The 14,730-nt window shown below is 35.5% G+C and overlaps 3 protein-coding genes across 9 annotated transcripts in view; 1 reads left to right on the top strand and 2 right to left on the bottom strand.

The window, feature by feature from the left end:
- The window catches only part of LOC117683170 (ADP-sugar pyrophosphatase), a 106,288-nt gene that overhangs the window by 47,627 nt on the left and 43,931 nt on the right, over positions 1 to 14,730 (top strand). The window lies entirely within an intron of this gene.
- The window catches only part of LOC105327694 (uncharacterized), a 137,310-nt gene that overhangs the window by 121,003 nt on the left and 1,577 nt on the right, over positions 1 to 14,730 (bottom strand). The window lies entirely within an intron of this gene.
- LOC105326468 (uncharacterized) overlaps positions 1,038 to 14,730 on the bottom strand; it is a 149,211-nt gene continuing 135,518 nt past the window's right edge. For all 6 annotated transcript variants that reach the window (XM_066083135.1, XM_066083136.1, XM_066083133.1 and 3 more), the window contains exons 3-10: positions 12,834 to 12,901; positions 10,357 to 10,419; positions 4,745 to 6,489; positions 4,345 to 4,410; positions 3,101 to 4,084; positions 2,572 to 2,591; positions 2,404 to 2,508; positions 1,038 to 2,053 (exon numbers count right to left, since the gene is read on the bottom strand). In XM_066083135.1, the coding sequence (XP_065939207.1) occupies positions 2,419 to 2,508; positions 2,572 to 2,591; positions 3,101 to 4,084; positions 4,345 to 4,410; positions 4,745 to 6,458 (2,874 nt within the window). In that variant the 5' untranslated portion in view covers positions 6,459 to 6,489; positions 10,357 to 10,419; positions 12,834 to 12,901 and the 3' untranslated portion in view covers positions 1,038 to 2,053; positions 2,404 to 2,418. The remainder of the gene's footprint in view (positions 2,054 to 2,403; positions 2,509 to 2,571; positions 2,592 to 3,100; positions 4,085 to 4,344; positions 4,411 to 4,744; positions 6,490 to 10,356; positions 10,420 to 12,833; positions 12,902 to 14,730) is intronic.

Raw genomic sequence — 14,730 nt, 5'->3', positions numbered from 1 at the left:
AACTTTAACCTGTTTCAAAAACCTTAACCTCCTCCGTCATCTGCAATTCATGACCCAGATTCAGCATCCAAGTCTTTCAAGTCTATAAGGAGGTAGAGATGCACCATATGGTGAAGATAGGACAAGTAATTACTTAGATACAGGACCTACACCAAAAACTTTGCAGGTCCGTACGCCGACGCCGGGGGTATAGCATAAGCTTTCCATGCCCCGACTCCGTTTCGGTGAGCTAAAAAATCCAGATTATTTGTTCTGAAACGCCCCCTCTATCGCTTCAGGTTTCAATAAACAACCAAAAATAGAAAGTTTACTGGAATTTTGCATTGTTAACAAAATTAAGCACTCCGGATGATAACTTAATAAATGTGCGAGGTGTTCCGAGTACTTCCGAATGGAGAAAAAATGTTAACATATCCCATTTTGAATCTCTGTACGATGTTTGTTTTTTGTTCATATGAAATTCTCCTCGCATAAACAGATGATGTATTAAAGAGGAAATCTTGGATATTTTTTCCCTTTGATCAATTTGAATTGTACTTCATTGACAGGTATGTTTATTTTAATTCAAAAATCATCAAAATATGAAGGAAGCAATAACTTGAAACAGACTATTGTACAAATTTAAGAAAATGATTTGTTTTTAATTTTGATAAAGGGCGAACAACTCCTCAAAAAGTTTTCAAGTGCAAAACATTCACTCAGTGTTTCTAAATTCTCTCCTGTATTAGAGCAATGCTTCTTTCATATTGAAATATATTTTTGGTGTAGTGTATATTCATCAGATTCGTTCTGTTAACCTCAATAATACATGAACTATCACAATATATACTTTGACTTTATCTTAAGATTATAAGAAGGTGACTAACTCTTTTTATTTAGGGAGGTATTGGACAGCTGTCAATGTTAGTGTGAAAAAGTACATTATTATCAAAATACTTTCACCGATTCAGAGTTTTTAAATTTTACAATATTTAACTAAAACTATTTTCTAAAACTTTTTGATGACAATTTAAGAAGAAACTATTTATAAATTAAACTTCATTTTATTATTTATTTCAAAATATAGTACGTCACAACATGATACCATCTTAAAACTGAAATATACAGATTTGAGTTATTCCCCTTTGACTATGAGATTAAGCTAATATGCAAGATTGCCTGTGTACCTCTCAAAAATGAAAAATAAAACTTTGTCACACACAGCAAAAATTTCAAGGGACAGCTTTAACTTTTCACCAAACTGCATCCGGCCCTTTAAAAAAATGTCAAAGGATATAAATACAGGGAAAAAGTGTATAAATACTGATACTATACCTATTACAATCTACAGAAAGTTTTACCTATATAAAACTTATAAAAATTACAATCACTGATTAGTGCGTAAGTCATATACAAAGAACACAGAGTCCATTGGTGAAACTTTATATTACCATAACATATGTAATAAAATAGTAATAAATAAATAAGTTTTGTAGCGCTCCATATAATAACATAATCACTCTAGCGAACTCTATATAAAATGGACATGACATAAAACATAGTACATGTAAAGGTCACTTAAAAAATAATAGTATTGAACATTATTTTACAACAAAAAACAATGAGGATAATTAAAATTCAAACCAAAAAAATCACAAGATTGATTATTCTCAGAAGTTAATTAAATGCTAATTAGAAAAATTGTATTTAATTGTCTTTTAAAAACTTTGAACGGATTACGCATGAGGAATACACATCGGAAGACTGTCGTAAGTAGGAATGATCACCATAGACAAATTGTCCTTTAAGTGCACACCCTCGATAAATTAAGTAGCAAGCTTCCGTCGGATCATAGGATTCGGTTTATTTTACGGATAATAATCAGTTCTTGTCCTGGACCCGATCCACGCAATGCTAGGTAGGCGTACACAAGAGTTTTGTCTGTAGGAAGGAATTTTAGTGGAAGCCAGTGCAAGTCACTAGAATAGAAGTGATATGACCCTTTTTCCTTTTCTCTGTAACAAGTCAAGCTGCAGTTACTCCACCACAAGGCATGGAGATAAAGTTTGCTCACCTGCATAAAACAGAAATAACAATTAATGAGTCTGTAAATGATTATTATTTATCAATTGAATATTATTATATGATGGCATATCTAAGAGGGTTAAAATAAATTCTCAAACCTATAATGTTCAATTTTGCTAAAATATCAACTTTATTTGAATATCTGATGGATGTTTTTTTCCCTATATAGCAACAGACAGCCATGTTTGGAGTATCTCCAAGTGTGAAATAAACAGGAGTCAGTATTACAGTCCATGTGAATTATACACAGGTCAATTTCAGCTGCAGATGTTGAACAAAGTGACAAACAACATGTGTGGTTTTGAGATCAGACTAGATTTGTACAGAAACATTTACAACCTGTCAATATCCAAGCTATCTCCATTCTACGGCTGGTGTTGAGCTGGAAAAGACATCCTCATCTCTTGAGTGTGTATCCTCATCTCTTGAGTGTGTATCCTCATCTCTTGAATGTGTGTCCTCATCAGTTGAGTGTGTGTCCTCATCAGTTGAGTGTGTGTCCTCATCAGTTGAGTGTGTGTCCTCATCTACAACAATCATCAAATAGCTGTTCATTAATAGATATTATATAGTACATGTAAATGTACATGTATTGATCAAGTTAAATTCACAAAATAAGTTTAGAACAACTTCATTTTCACATTCTTCAATTTTCTAGCTAGTCAATAAAATTAATTAAAATGAGTTGTAACAAAACACATTATTACAAATATATGCGTCACTATGTCTTATTACCTAATTAAAATGACCTCTAATAAATTAAATCAACTACATGTAAATACACATTGCGATGGTACTGTACAATAACATCCAATTATTGAAGTAATATATCCACTTTCTACAAACTTTATTTGAAGAAATAATTTGCAATGACTGGTAGATGCCACTAACCCTGTAACAATGAGCTGTTTATATTGACAAACAATCACACAGATAAACATGTCTTACATGTATCTTATTGACTGATAATTAACACGGACTGTGTGTCTTAGTTATCTATATCTAATTAATGTGAATGATAATGACTCAGACTTACCTGTCAGAGCGTCCTGTCTGGTGATATACCTGTAGACACACACCTTCTTGTTGTTGCCCCATGATCCGACCCAGAGACGGTGAGTGTTGACATCATAACTCAGGCTCCGTGGACTACCCATCTCTTGTGATTCTGTCAGTAGATGTGACAGGAACTGACCGTCTCTGTCCAACATCTGTACTGTGTTGGTTGTATTATCACACACCAGGATGTGTGACAGCGCGTCAGTACAGATTCCACATGGCTCTAGTCCTGATCCTGATGGATGTCCTGTGTAGGAGAAACGATGTCTTCCTCCACGCTCTGTCACCACTACAGCACTAAAGTCAGACACCACGACATCCCCATTGTTGTTCTCTGTTATATAGAGAGGTACTCTATACAGCCCCAGTCCTGTGTTGTCTTTCTGTATGGTGTGTGTGAGTTGTCCACTCTGGTTGTACCGGGTTACCTTGCCTGTCCCTGTATACTCTGTAATTTCTCTATACATCCCGACCAGTAGATCCCCAGTGGACGGGGACCAGTACACACACAGTGGTTCCCATTTAGAGAATATTGTTTTCTTTATCAATGTTTTGGTTGTTTTCATATCCTTTGATTGTTTCTTAATGTTATATTTCCTATCTATATAAATCAGTTCACTCTCACTGTTCACTGTGTGTAATCCTCTATCACCACTACATAAATCCTCCACACGATGTAGAGGGACACCTGTTGTGTCTGTCAACATGAGATTGTTTTCATAATCACTGACCCAGACCCGGTCTGATGTCACACAGGAAATGTGATAACAACCACGAACACCTGTCACTGTGAGAGATTGATGGAGCTTAGCACTAGACATCAGTTTTAGCAGACACTGGTTTCCTACGCGTCGGTTTCCTCTTTCTGTGATTTGGATTGCACTCAGTGACTCCATCACATCCTCCTTGTTGAGTGACTCAGTCATGGAGAGCTGGCTGGTGTGGAGTTTATCAGCAGTGTCTCCATTAAAACAAACATCAGACAGGTAATTATATATATATATGATTAATGAATAAAAATAATAAATCTTATTTAAACAGTTGTCTGCATACTAACACACATTCTAGATGTATTAATGCAGTTTATAAATTACATTGTAATCTTAAATGGCATGTGATTGTATTTAATTGAGTAATTAATTGAAATCATACACAGATGTATCTAAATACTTAATTTAAATAACATATTCCTATGTGATTTTGAATCTAATAAACAATTACCCTGCTGTGGTGTTTCTGTCCCTGTGGTTGAGATTTCACCCAGTGACTCCATCACATCAGCTGAGGCTGCAAGCAAATGCAAACATCAGACATAAACAGTTTAAATGCAGCTTATATAAATTAATTACAATGTCATGTAATTCTATTTAATTAATTGATTAATTTAAATCATACACAGGTGTATCTATAAATAACTAATTATGATAGCCTATTCCTGTGTGTGTTATTTGCATTTAACTAGCTATCAACAGCTTAAATCTTGTACATGAAGTTAATAAACTAATATAAATAAGCTGCTACTGACAGCGTGTTAATTTTGTTCTCAAACAAATCAATCAATACCAGACATATGATACATATACGTTCTACATGATTGTCAATGATAATGACTCAGACTTACCTGTCAGAGCGTCCTGTCTGGTGATATACCTGTATATAACCACCGTGTTGTTGTCCCCTGATCCGACCCAGAGACGGTGAGGGATGACATCATAACTCAGGCTCCATGGATAGAATATCCCTGATGGTCTTATCAGTAGATGTGACAGGAACTGACCGTCCCTGTCCAACATCTGCACTGTTTTGGTTATATCATCACACACCAGGATGTGTGACAGCGGGTCAGTACAGATTCCACATGGCCGTAGTCCTGATCCTGATGGATGTCCTGTGTAGGAGAAACGATGTTTTCCTCCACGCTCTGTCACCACTACAGCACCAGACTCATCGTCTTTATGTAAGTCAGACACCACGACATCCCCATTGTTGTTCTCTGTTATATAGTTAGGTTCACTATACAGTCCCAGTCCTGTGTTGTCTTTCTGTATGGTGTGTGTGAGTTGTCCACTCTGGTTGTACCGGGTTACCTTGCCTATCCATGATTTCATTCTATACCTTCTATACATCTGGCTCCCGACCAGTAGATCCCCAGTGGACGGGGACCAGTACACACACCATGGTCTCCATGTAGAGTCTGTTCTCTCTATAAATGTGGTGGTTGTTTTCATATCCTTTGACAGTTTGTTGATATTATAATTCCTATCTATATAAATCAGTTCACTCTCGCTGTTCACTGTGTGTAATCCTTTACCATATAAACCACGACATGAATCCTTCACACGATGTAGAGGGACACCTGTTGTGTCTGTCAACATGAGATTGTTTATATGATCACTGACCCAGACCCGGTCTGATGTCACACAGGAAATGTGATAACAACGATAAACACCTGTCACTGTGAGAGATTGATGGAACTCAGCACCAGACGTCAGTTTCAGCAGACACTGGTTTCCTACGCGTCGGTTTCCTCTCTCTGTGATTTGGATTGCACTCAGTGACTCCATCACATCCTCCTTGTTGAGTGACTCAGTCATGGAGAGCTGGCTGGTGTGGAGTGTAAGATGTATCTGGGGGAGGGCTGTCTTTATGTAAGAGAGGAATTGTAGCGCACTGAATGTTGACTGTTCATACATGTGTACATATGTCTGTAGGCTGACAATATGTCTGTTTGTTTCTATCATCTGTTTTAAACATCTGTGTTTGAAATTAAAGTCACAAAACACATTGTTCAATAGATCATATACCACATAGTTAATGAGATCCTTCAGTCTCTGGGCCTTTGTTAACATCTCTGATTGATAGCGGGAGAATTCTGTGCGACAGGTTTTGATGTCATCTGTGATTCGTGGCAGGAGAACAGGTCTGTAAAAGAGAGCCTCACTTCTGATGGTGTGAATGGTTCCTCTGTGTTGTTGTTGCTTTGGTTTATAAGCTCCTCGTAAGCTAAGAATCTTGTGCTTACTTTGTCGAAAGAGAGAAACGGGGAATCTATGAGATTTATGTCCAAAGCAAGAATCACACACAGGAACTTGACAATGTTCACAGTACTTTCTAAAAACATTACTAGGATGTCTCACACAAAGTTCTTGTTTTGGGATATAGTTGAATTTATCACGGTATGTGGCAACATTGTGGTGTATTGTTTTGAGGTTTTTCACATGGTTTTCTTTACACTTTTGACACAGATCACATGGACACGATTCGCAAAAGTACTCTGTGTCCCCCGGACACTTAGAACACTGATGAACTTTATATGTTGTACTTGCTGGGTCCATGGTCTGGAGGGTCTAGGTCTTTAATCCTTGCCTGCAAGTTCAATGAAACCAGAGAGTGTTGTCAATCGGTGTCATTCATGTAAACTTCTTTCTTTCTTTCAAAACTGTTTTATAGACTTTAGAAAAGTTTAATTAAAACAGATGTAACTTTAATGTATTTCTCTTCATAAATATATGATGGTTCATCATTCTGGTACAGATCATAGAAGACTCAAACAGTAGGAAAATTAAAATTATCCCCTAAAAATGACTGTGTAGGAGAGAGAGAGAGAGAGAGGGAGAGAGAGAGAGAGAGAGAGAGAGAGAGAGTTTCTCTAATAAAACTGTATAATTTCTGAGCAAGTATGATCATCAACTAGAGTTTAACCTCAGAAGTATGCTATGTTCATGTATTTTTTATCTCTCTAACACTTTCTCTGCAAAACGTGTATTTATGTGTATATGTGTCTTTTGCTATACTTTTAAGTTAAAACTGTTATTCTCTTTCAGTCATGTGATTTATTTCTTTTCTCTCTCTCTCTCTCTCTCTCTCTCTCAAACTCACTGCTAAACATGTTCTCTCTCTCTTACTCTGTGCAACATGTACTCTTCCCCACTTTCTCAGTATGTCTGTCTGTCTGTCTGTCTCTCTCTTTCTCTCTCTCTCTCTCTCTCTCTCTCTCTCTCTCTCTCTCTCTCTCTCTCTCTCTTTTTCTGACTTCCTTTGCTAAACATGTACTCTTTTCCTTTTTTCTCTGATTTCCTTTCCAAAACAGGTACTCTTGCTCTTTTTTATTTTCTCTTTCTATCTCTGCTTAAGCTTTAACTTCCTGTCAAACATATAGTATGTACATTGTAAATCTATCAGACTTATGTACTTTTGCACACCTCTCTTTCTCTCTCCGTACTTTTGCTGTCTTTCTCTCTCCCTTGCTTATACTTTCTTTATTAGATATGAATCTTTTCCCTGTCTTCTTTTCTTAACATGTAGCCTTCCTCTCTACTTCTCTCTCTTTCTTTTTTCTCTGTAAGTGTATCTATCTTTCTCTTTTTTCCTCTTTCAAACATACTTTTACTCACTCTTTCTTTCTCTGATAAACACGTACTCATGCTTCATCTATTGAACTTTCTATGTCAAACATGTACGAGGGTTGTCCAAAAAGTTCGTGGACAATCGCACTTTCGTCATTTTAAATGGATTATACATATTGTATATCAAAATCTTTGTCATAAAATTTCAAATCAAACTAAAGTGGTTTTGAATGTTTTCAATAGAAATAAACTAAAATTCTAATGTATCAAAGGGTCGCGTAAAGTACGCAAGGCCCAGCGTAAAAGTTGTCCAAAGTTTGTAATTGACTTTTTAGTTATGAATAGTTATAGTTTTTATAAAACATTTCAAAACTTCATAATCTTCTATTGTGATGTAGTCTGTATGGTGTACGTCATTTACATACGCAATTTGAAGCTATTTTCAAACTAGCAGAGGACTTTTAAAAGATATTGCGGCAAGAACATGTCTTTAAAAACGCCTGAAAAAGCGACTACAACTGACTGCATGGAACAGCGCGCCACTATAAAATTGTATCAACTGAGGCAAATCACCGAAAGAAACAAAATAAATGGTGGAGGAAACAGGAAAAACATTGACATAGTTCGAATTTACTTATTCACAAGTGGCACAAGCGATATTTTGATGGAGTATGCTATTTTACCCTCTGACCAAACGGTTAAAGTGGCATATTACTCTCAGATAAACCCAGGACTAAGACGTTATAGAAACGTAATTATAACTCGTCGTCAGACTGGGCCATGTGGTCTGTAAAGGCAATGTATATATAATGACAACTTCAATATAAAAACGTACATTGCTCTTATTCTTATACGCATACATTATTTTACACTATATTAAGATATTATAATACTTTCTTGATAATGGCACCATAATTTTGAAAAAAATTACATGTGTCCACGAACTTATTGGACAACCCTCATACTCTCTCTCTCTCTCTCTCTCTCTCTCTCTCTCTCTCTCTCTCTCTCTCTCTCTCTCTCTCTCTCAGATTTTCTGTCCTTCACATGTACTCTCTATCCCTCTCTGTAAGACCTTCTCTCCTGAACATTCAGCTTACTAGTACTATCTCTCTCTGTTTTTCTCAAAGTTTCTCTCCTTAGTATGAACTACCTTTCTCTGACTTTCTCTCCTTAACATAAATGTACTCTCTCTCTCTCTTTCTCTCTCTCTCTGTTTAACATGTACAATGTATTATCTCTATATCCCTCTGCTTTCCATCTGTCATTCTTTCTCTCTTTCAGACTTTCTCAAAACTAGAACTTGATTTTAATTTAAGAGAAGATGTCTGACAATGACTTTGCCTTTTGGTTGGTCCTGTTTTTTAAATCAATTGGCCCATAACTACTGCATTTGTAAGTTACAGTATCTATACAAAGCATTAAAATATATAGGTGCGACGCAGTTGTGTCTCAGCTCCAGGTAGAGAACAGACTATAATTGTTATCAAAACACAATTTACATTTAGTTATCAAAGAAAGTGGGCACTTAAGACGTACATTCGGCAGGAATCTGGGCGCACAAGGAGAGTGAAAATTTCATCAATTTATTTTGAATATTTTTCGAATCATAACCGTTATTCGGTTTCTGTTGGATGTGGAATGAGTGGAAAAATATTTGAAATGCAAAAGGCTTTTATCAAAATATGGGTCTAAATATAGCAACACGATGCAATTCATGCAAAATCCTAGTTATTTACAACTGTTTTTAAATGATTTTGTTGTCTCTGGGTCTTCTCTCCACAAATTTGAAACGTGTAAAGATAACATATTTCAACATTAAAAATGTCGCTTTTTAAAAAAAGATGGAGAGATGACCCAGAGATTACTAATTAATATGTACTTTTTTAAAATTATTTTTTGAAGGATTAAAACAAAGTCCATTGATATGACAATGTTGTTTCAAACAATTCTTTATACAGCATATATTGAAAAGTCTCGCATGGCTCAGCGGTTTCGCTCTGGATTAGTGAATACAATCTTTCAGTGTTTTGGGTTCAAATCCAACTAGTGGTGTTTTTTTTTTTTTAAAGATTAAACTTTTTTGTTTTAAATGTTTGTTATTATACCATGATGTCGAATTATAATATACCGGTATATTTTAATTTGTTGTTATTGATTTCTAGATCTGCTGTTTGAACACTATTTTCTTTTTTTTAATTACTAGTTTTTTAGGATGTACACAATATAACTTCATTAAAATTTGTTTGCATTAACATCGGTTTACCTCTTATTGCCATTTTTTGAAAGCTTGTGAGTTTTAAATAACCGGAACAGCCATGTGCTTCGACTCTCAACATAATGTATTTTTGTTGAAACCTGTACATAGCCTTTCGAGGTTATAGACATATAAATCCCAATTGATTCGTGTCGAGGATTCCTGCAAACTTACAATCTTGTGTGCTCACTTTCTTTGTGCAGAACAGTAACACAAAAAGTTATATATGAGGTCGTTTGACTACTGGCTTATGGCCCATGCTTTGCTATTCTACATAACCTGGCTGATTATTTGACTGTCCCCCTGGGCAGATAGTTTGACAGTATTCCACATAACCACATGGATTTTTTTCCCTTGTTTGAAAAAACAATCCCTACATGGGAATGAGGGTGGTTCTTATTTTGTTAATCTCTTGGTAAGAAATTGCTATGCTCTCAAGTAAAAGCTAGTTTTTACCATAGGGCTAACACAATGACTACTGCCCCCATACCCATTTAAGAGCTGTATAATATAATGTCTATGAATGACACACAACAACGAACTTATGATAGCAATAGGTCACCTGAGTAACCAAGAAAGGAACAGGTTAGCTGCCTTATAAACAGTTTATAATATTCATGAATACTACACCGTGTACAATTCCTCTTTTCTTTCTCTTGTCTACTGTATCTTTGAAAACCATACTCTATAGACCTAAAAAGAGACCACACAATTCTACACAACAGTACACGTATTAACAAAAACCAAAAGACAAGCAGGATAACACACATGTAAGTAACAAATACCAAACAAATGCTGATTGCAGAAACCATAAGTTAGGGATTGAGCTATTCCGCTACTTAAAACAATTATGGGTGAAAATTGTGAAAACTTGACGGTCAGACCCGACACCGGTTGGGATGCCGGGGCCGGATAGTTATAGGACACTAAAACACAAGATTGATAATCAATTTTGTTTAAAGTTGTTGATAAGAAAGAAATTAAGTAGGGATATCTTGGGAGAGAAATTGACTCTGAACAATCATCATCATGACTTGTGTCTGTGTCTATCTGGCAGTGTCTCAATCAATCATTTCAGGTACATGTACATGCATTTATTCAAAGAATGTTACACTAGCATTGGATCAATTTCTTTAGGATGTTCTTCATTTTACTTATGTTCTGACTAGGTAATGGCTTAAATTTGTTAATCTGTGCATTCACTACTGAATTCAAAATCCACTGATATTCCCAAAAATTGACTGACATTGTCTGACATCTACTGTATAACCACTGTACCCTACTTTAAATCCACTGTACACCCACTGTACAGAAATACTGTACCACACTGTATCCCACTGTACCCCACTGTACAGAGCCACTGTACTCCACTGTACTCCACTGGACAGCACAGTACCTACCCACTGACCAGCACTGTACCCCACTGTACACCACTGTACAGAGCCACTGTACTCCACTGGACTGCACAGTACCTACCTACTGACCAGCACTGTACCCCACTGTACAGAGCCACTGTACTCCACTGGACAGCACAGTACCTACCCACTGAAAAGGGGAATAACTCCTTTTTGTTTAAGCTGGTGAAAAAAAGAAATTGAGTTGTTCCCCTTTTCACGCAGTTTGACCAGTAAGACTTTTTTATCTAATGTGGTAGTGTCCAAGACAATTAGCCGAATCAACCTGCACATCCGTATATGTAAACATAAAATCTAGTAATCAATTCATCTATTAATTCTATAATTGAAAGAATACAAAGAGATAAGCTCAATTAAATATGATTAAAATGAACAACATTACTGCTTTAAAACTGAATATATAGGAAAAAGTGTCAGAGAATGTTAATTTACCTCGACTCGAGTTTTGTATGTAATGTAAACAGATAATAATCAATTCACTTATACCATTGTTGAAAGAACAAGATATCTGTGAGCCAATGCTCACTAGTAATACCCCCGCTCTGATGTGAATATACAAAATTAGTAAAGTCATCATATAACAGGAAGTGAGGTCCAATCTAATTTGTGTAGCGATCTAATAGGAGCGGATCAAAGATCTAATTTCAATTAGATTGAGTGAGGTCCGATTGGTACAAAAAAATATCCCACTATATTGCATGCCTAAACATATAGTGTATTAAAATATCAAGCGTCTGCAATAAACAGTTGCTGAGAAATCTTTTACAAAAATTTGTTTGAAAATTTAGGCTGAAAATGAACAATTTCGTCATTTAACAGGAAGCTGACGTCAGATTGGTACAAAAATATGTCTCACGATATAGTATGCCTAAACAAATAGTGTGTTAAAATTGTAAACATCTGCAATAAATAGTTACTGAGAAATCTTTGACAAAAAATTGTTTGAAAATTTAGGCTGAAAATAAACAGTGATCATTTAGCAAAAAGTTGACGTCCACTTGGTACAAAAATATATCCCACGACATGGCATGCCAAAACAAATGGTGTGTGAAAATGTCAAGCATCTGCGATACATAGTTGCTGAGAAATTGTTGACGAAAATTTGTTTGAAAATTTAGGCTGAAAATAAACAAAGTCCTCTTTTAACAGGAAGTTGATGTCCGATTGGCACAAAACTATGTTTCATGAAATGGCTTGCCTAAATAAATAGTGTGTTAAAATTTCAGGCATCTGCAATGAACAGTAAAATGCAGAGATAAATGTGACAAAATTTTTGTTACAGACAGACAGACGGACAGACAGAAACACAAGGGTAAAACAGTATACCCCCTAAGGCCTATACAAAAAAAATTGTGTGTTTAGGGTAACACTGATGAATTAATTAGGTTAGGTAGGTAGGGATTTTTTTTAATTATTTTATCATATTTTTTTCTGCATGAATCCCAAGAATGTTTTTTTGTGCCTTATTTAAAAACCGATTTTTTAATAGAAATAATATAAAAGTCACAATCGAATAAAAACAGACATCTAAAAATGGTAGGATCGGGGCATTTTTTGTAGGTTAGGTCGGGTTACCCTAAACACACAACTTTTTTTTTAGGCCTAATGGCTATTCCTTCGGAGCGGGGGAATAATAATGATTGATTCTCTGTATAAATTATTAATGTTTCATAATTGAATAAATGTACATACTATACCACAACTAGTTGTTGGTTTTCCATTAATGGACCAAATGTTACTACCTTGAATGAGGATAAAACCTAAAAAATGAACACATCATATTAAAATAAATATTCATGCATCACTTGATACGTGTTCAAATTAGTGTTCATTACATGTAAACTTTTACCGTGTAGTTTTCAAAAAGAAGATAAAACTGCTGATGGATTACACATGCACAGCAATACCCTAAGTGACAGGAGGTCAACAGGCCTTAACGGTCACCTGAGTTCCATAGCCCATACAAACACCTTTTGAGGATTATCATATATGCATTTAATTAAGCTTCATTATGGAGTAAAATGTTTTTAAAATCTTAAATATGGTAATGACCACCACCTTCCTACCTGAAATCTTACACAAGGACATTGATAGGAAATAACTGTTCCATATTTGTTAAATTTCAAGATAGCTTTTTATAATTTACATTTATACATGTTTTCATCGATAAAACAAAGATGGCTGGTATACATGTTTATTAAAAACAACACCCCCCCCTTTCAACAATACCAACTGGCATTTATTCAAAAATGATTGTACACATACCATACTTCAGTATTTTTGGCCAGCCAAGTTTTACTTTAATATTAACAAGTCTACTGTTAATTTTTAAAACTTCAAATACTGTTTTAGTTGTTTTGTTTTAAATAAATAAAAGACCTTTTTAATTCTTTTTAGGTCTTTCCACCTTTCAGGTGAAAGACCTTTTGTATTTTTTATGTTTTTTATTATTTTTTTTCTTCTTTTTTTTTTCCAGGAACAGCATTTTTATTTCTAAAGATATTGAAACAATTTTGTCTTATGATATTGACCATTAAAAGTTATGGTACCAAATGACCCTTTGCTTGATAACTCCCAGAACTTACAAAGTTATTGCCCTTGTGTACTAAAACCATGTTATCGCACTCCTCTGAAACCAAAAGAGATGGAGACTTGAAATGTTTACCAATGTCTTAAGTACACTAATAGGGTTCTTCATTCTATTCATACCTAAAGGGTCTGAAGCCCCCTTCTAGTAGTTATTGCCCCTCAATGTATTTGAATTTCTATAAAATCACTTTCAAATTTTTTATTATTTGTCATACAGACTTCGAACCACTTGGGATGGAAGCGTCTACCTTGGCCGAACAAAATGACATAAAGGTCAAAGGTCAAGGTCATTTGAAAATCTGTTCAGTACACTAAGAGGGTTCTTCAGTCTATTCATACCGAAAGGATCTGAAGCCCCCTTCTAGTAGTTATTGCCCCTGAAAGTATTTAAATGTTTAAAAAATCACTTCCAACATTTTTATTTTTTGTCATACAGACTTCGGACCACTTGGGATGGAAGCGTCTACCTTCTATCAATTCAATATTGCCAAGTGTCAATTTACCATGTACCATTAGTTTTCAAGATGAAGTTAAAATTCTTAATGGATGACAACCAGCAATTAACCTTAATAATAATACATGTTCAATATATGGGCATATTTGACATTTGACCCCCCCCCCCCCCGCCTCAACTTCTGCCCCATGGCCTGGGGACCACGAGCCTCACCATTTAATATTAGGACATTGTGAACATAATACCAATGCATGACTTTATCTGTGATAGTACAGAAGTAAATACCAAGTCAATACAATTTCAATCTGTGGCCACATTGGCCCCGCCCTAGGGCCTGAACCCTGACCCAGGAACCATGAATTTCACAATTTGTGTAAAGGCATTCATGGACATTATTACCATGTAATTAGTTTTTCTCAAATATGTATTGGGGGTAGAGAAGATTTTTAGTACCGTGGTAATATATTTTTACTATATATGGACATATTGGTCCCCCCTAAGACCTGAACCCGGGTATGGCCTACTCAGGGGTCATGAACAGAACTT

Source organism: Magallana gigas, chromosome 4 (genome assembly GCF_963853765.1).
Source record: "Magallana gigas chromosome 4, xbMagGiga1.1, whole genome shotgun sequence".
Classification (NCBI taxonomy): domain Eukaryota; kingdom Metazoa; phylum Mollusca; class Bivalvia; order Ostreida; family Ostreidae; genus Magallana; species Magallana gigas.
The sequence above is the reverse complement of the archived record's forward strand: the minus strand, read 5'-3'. Positions and strand labels throughout refer to the sequence as shown.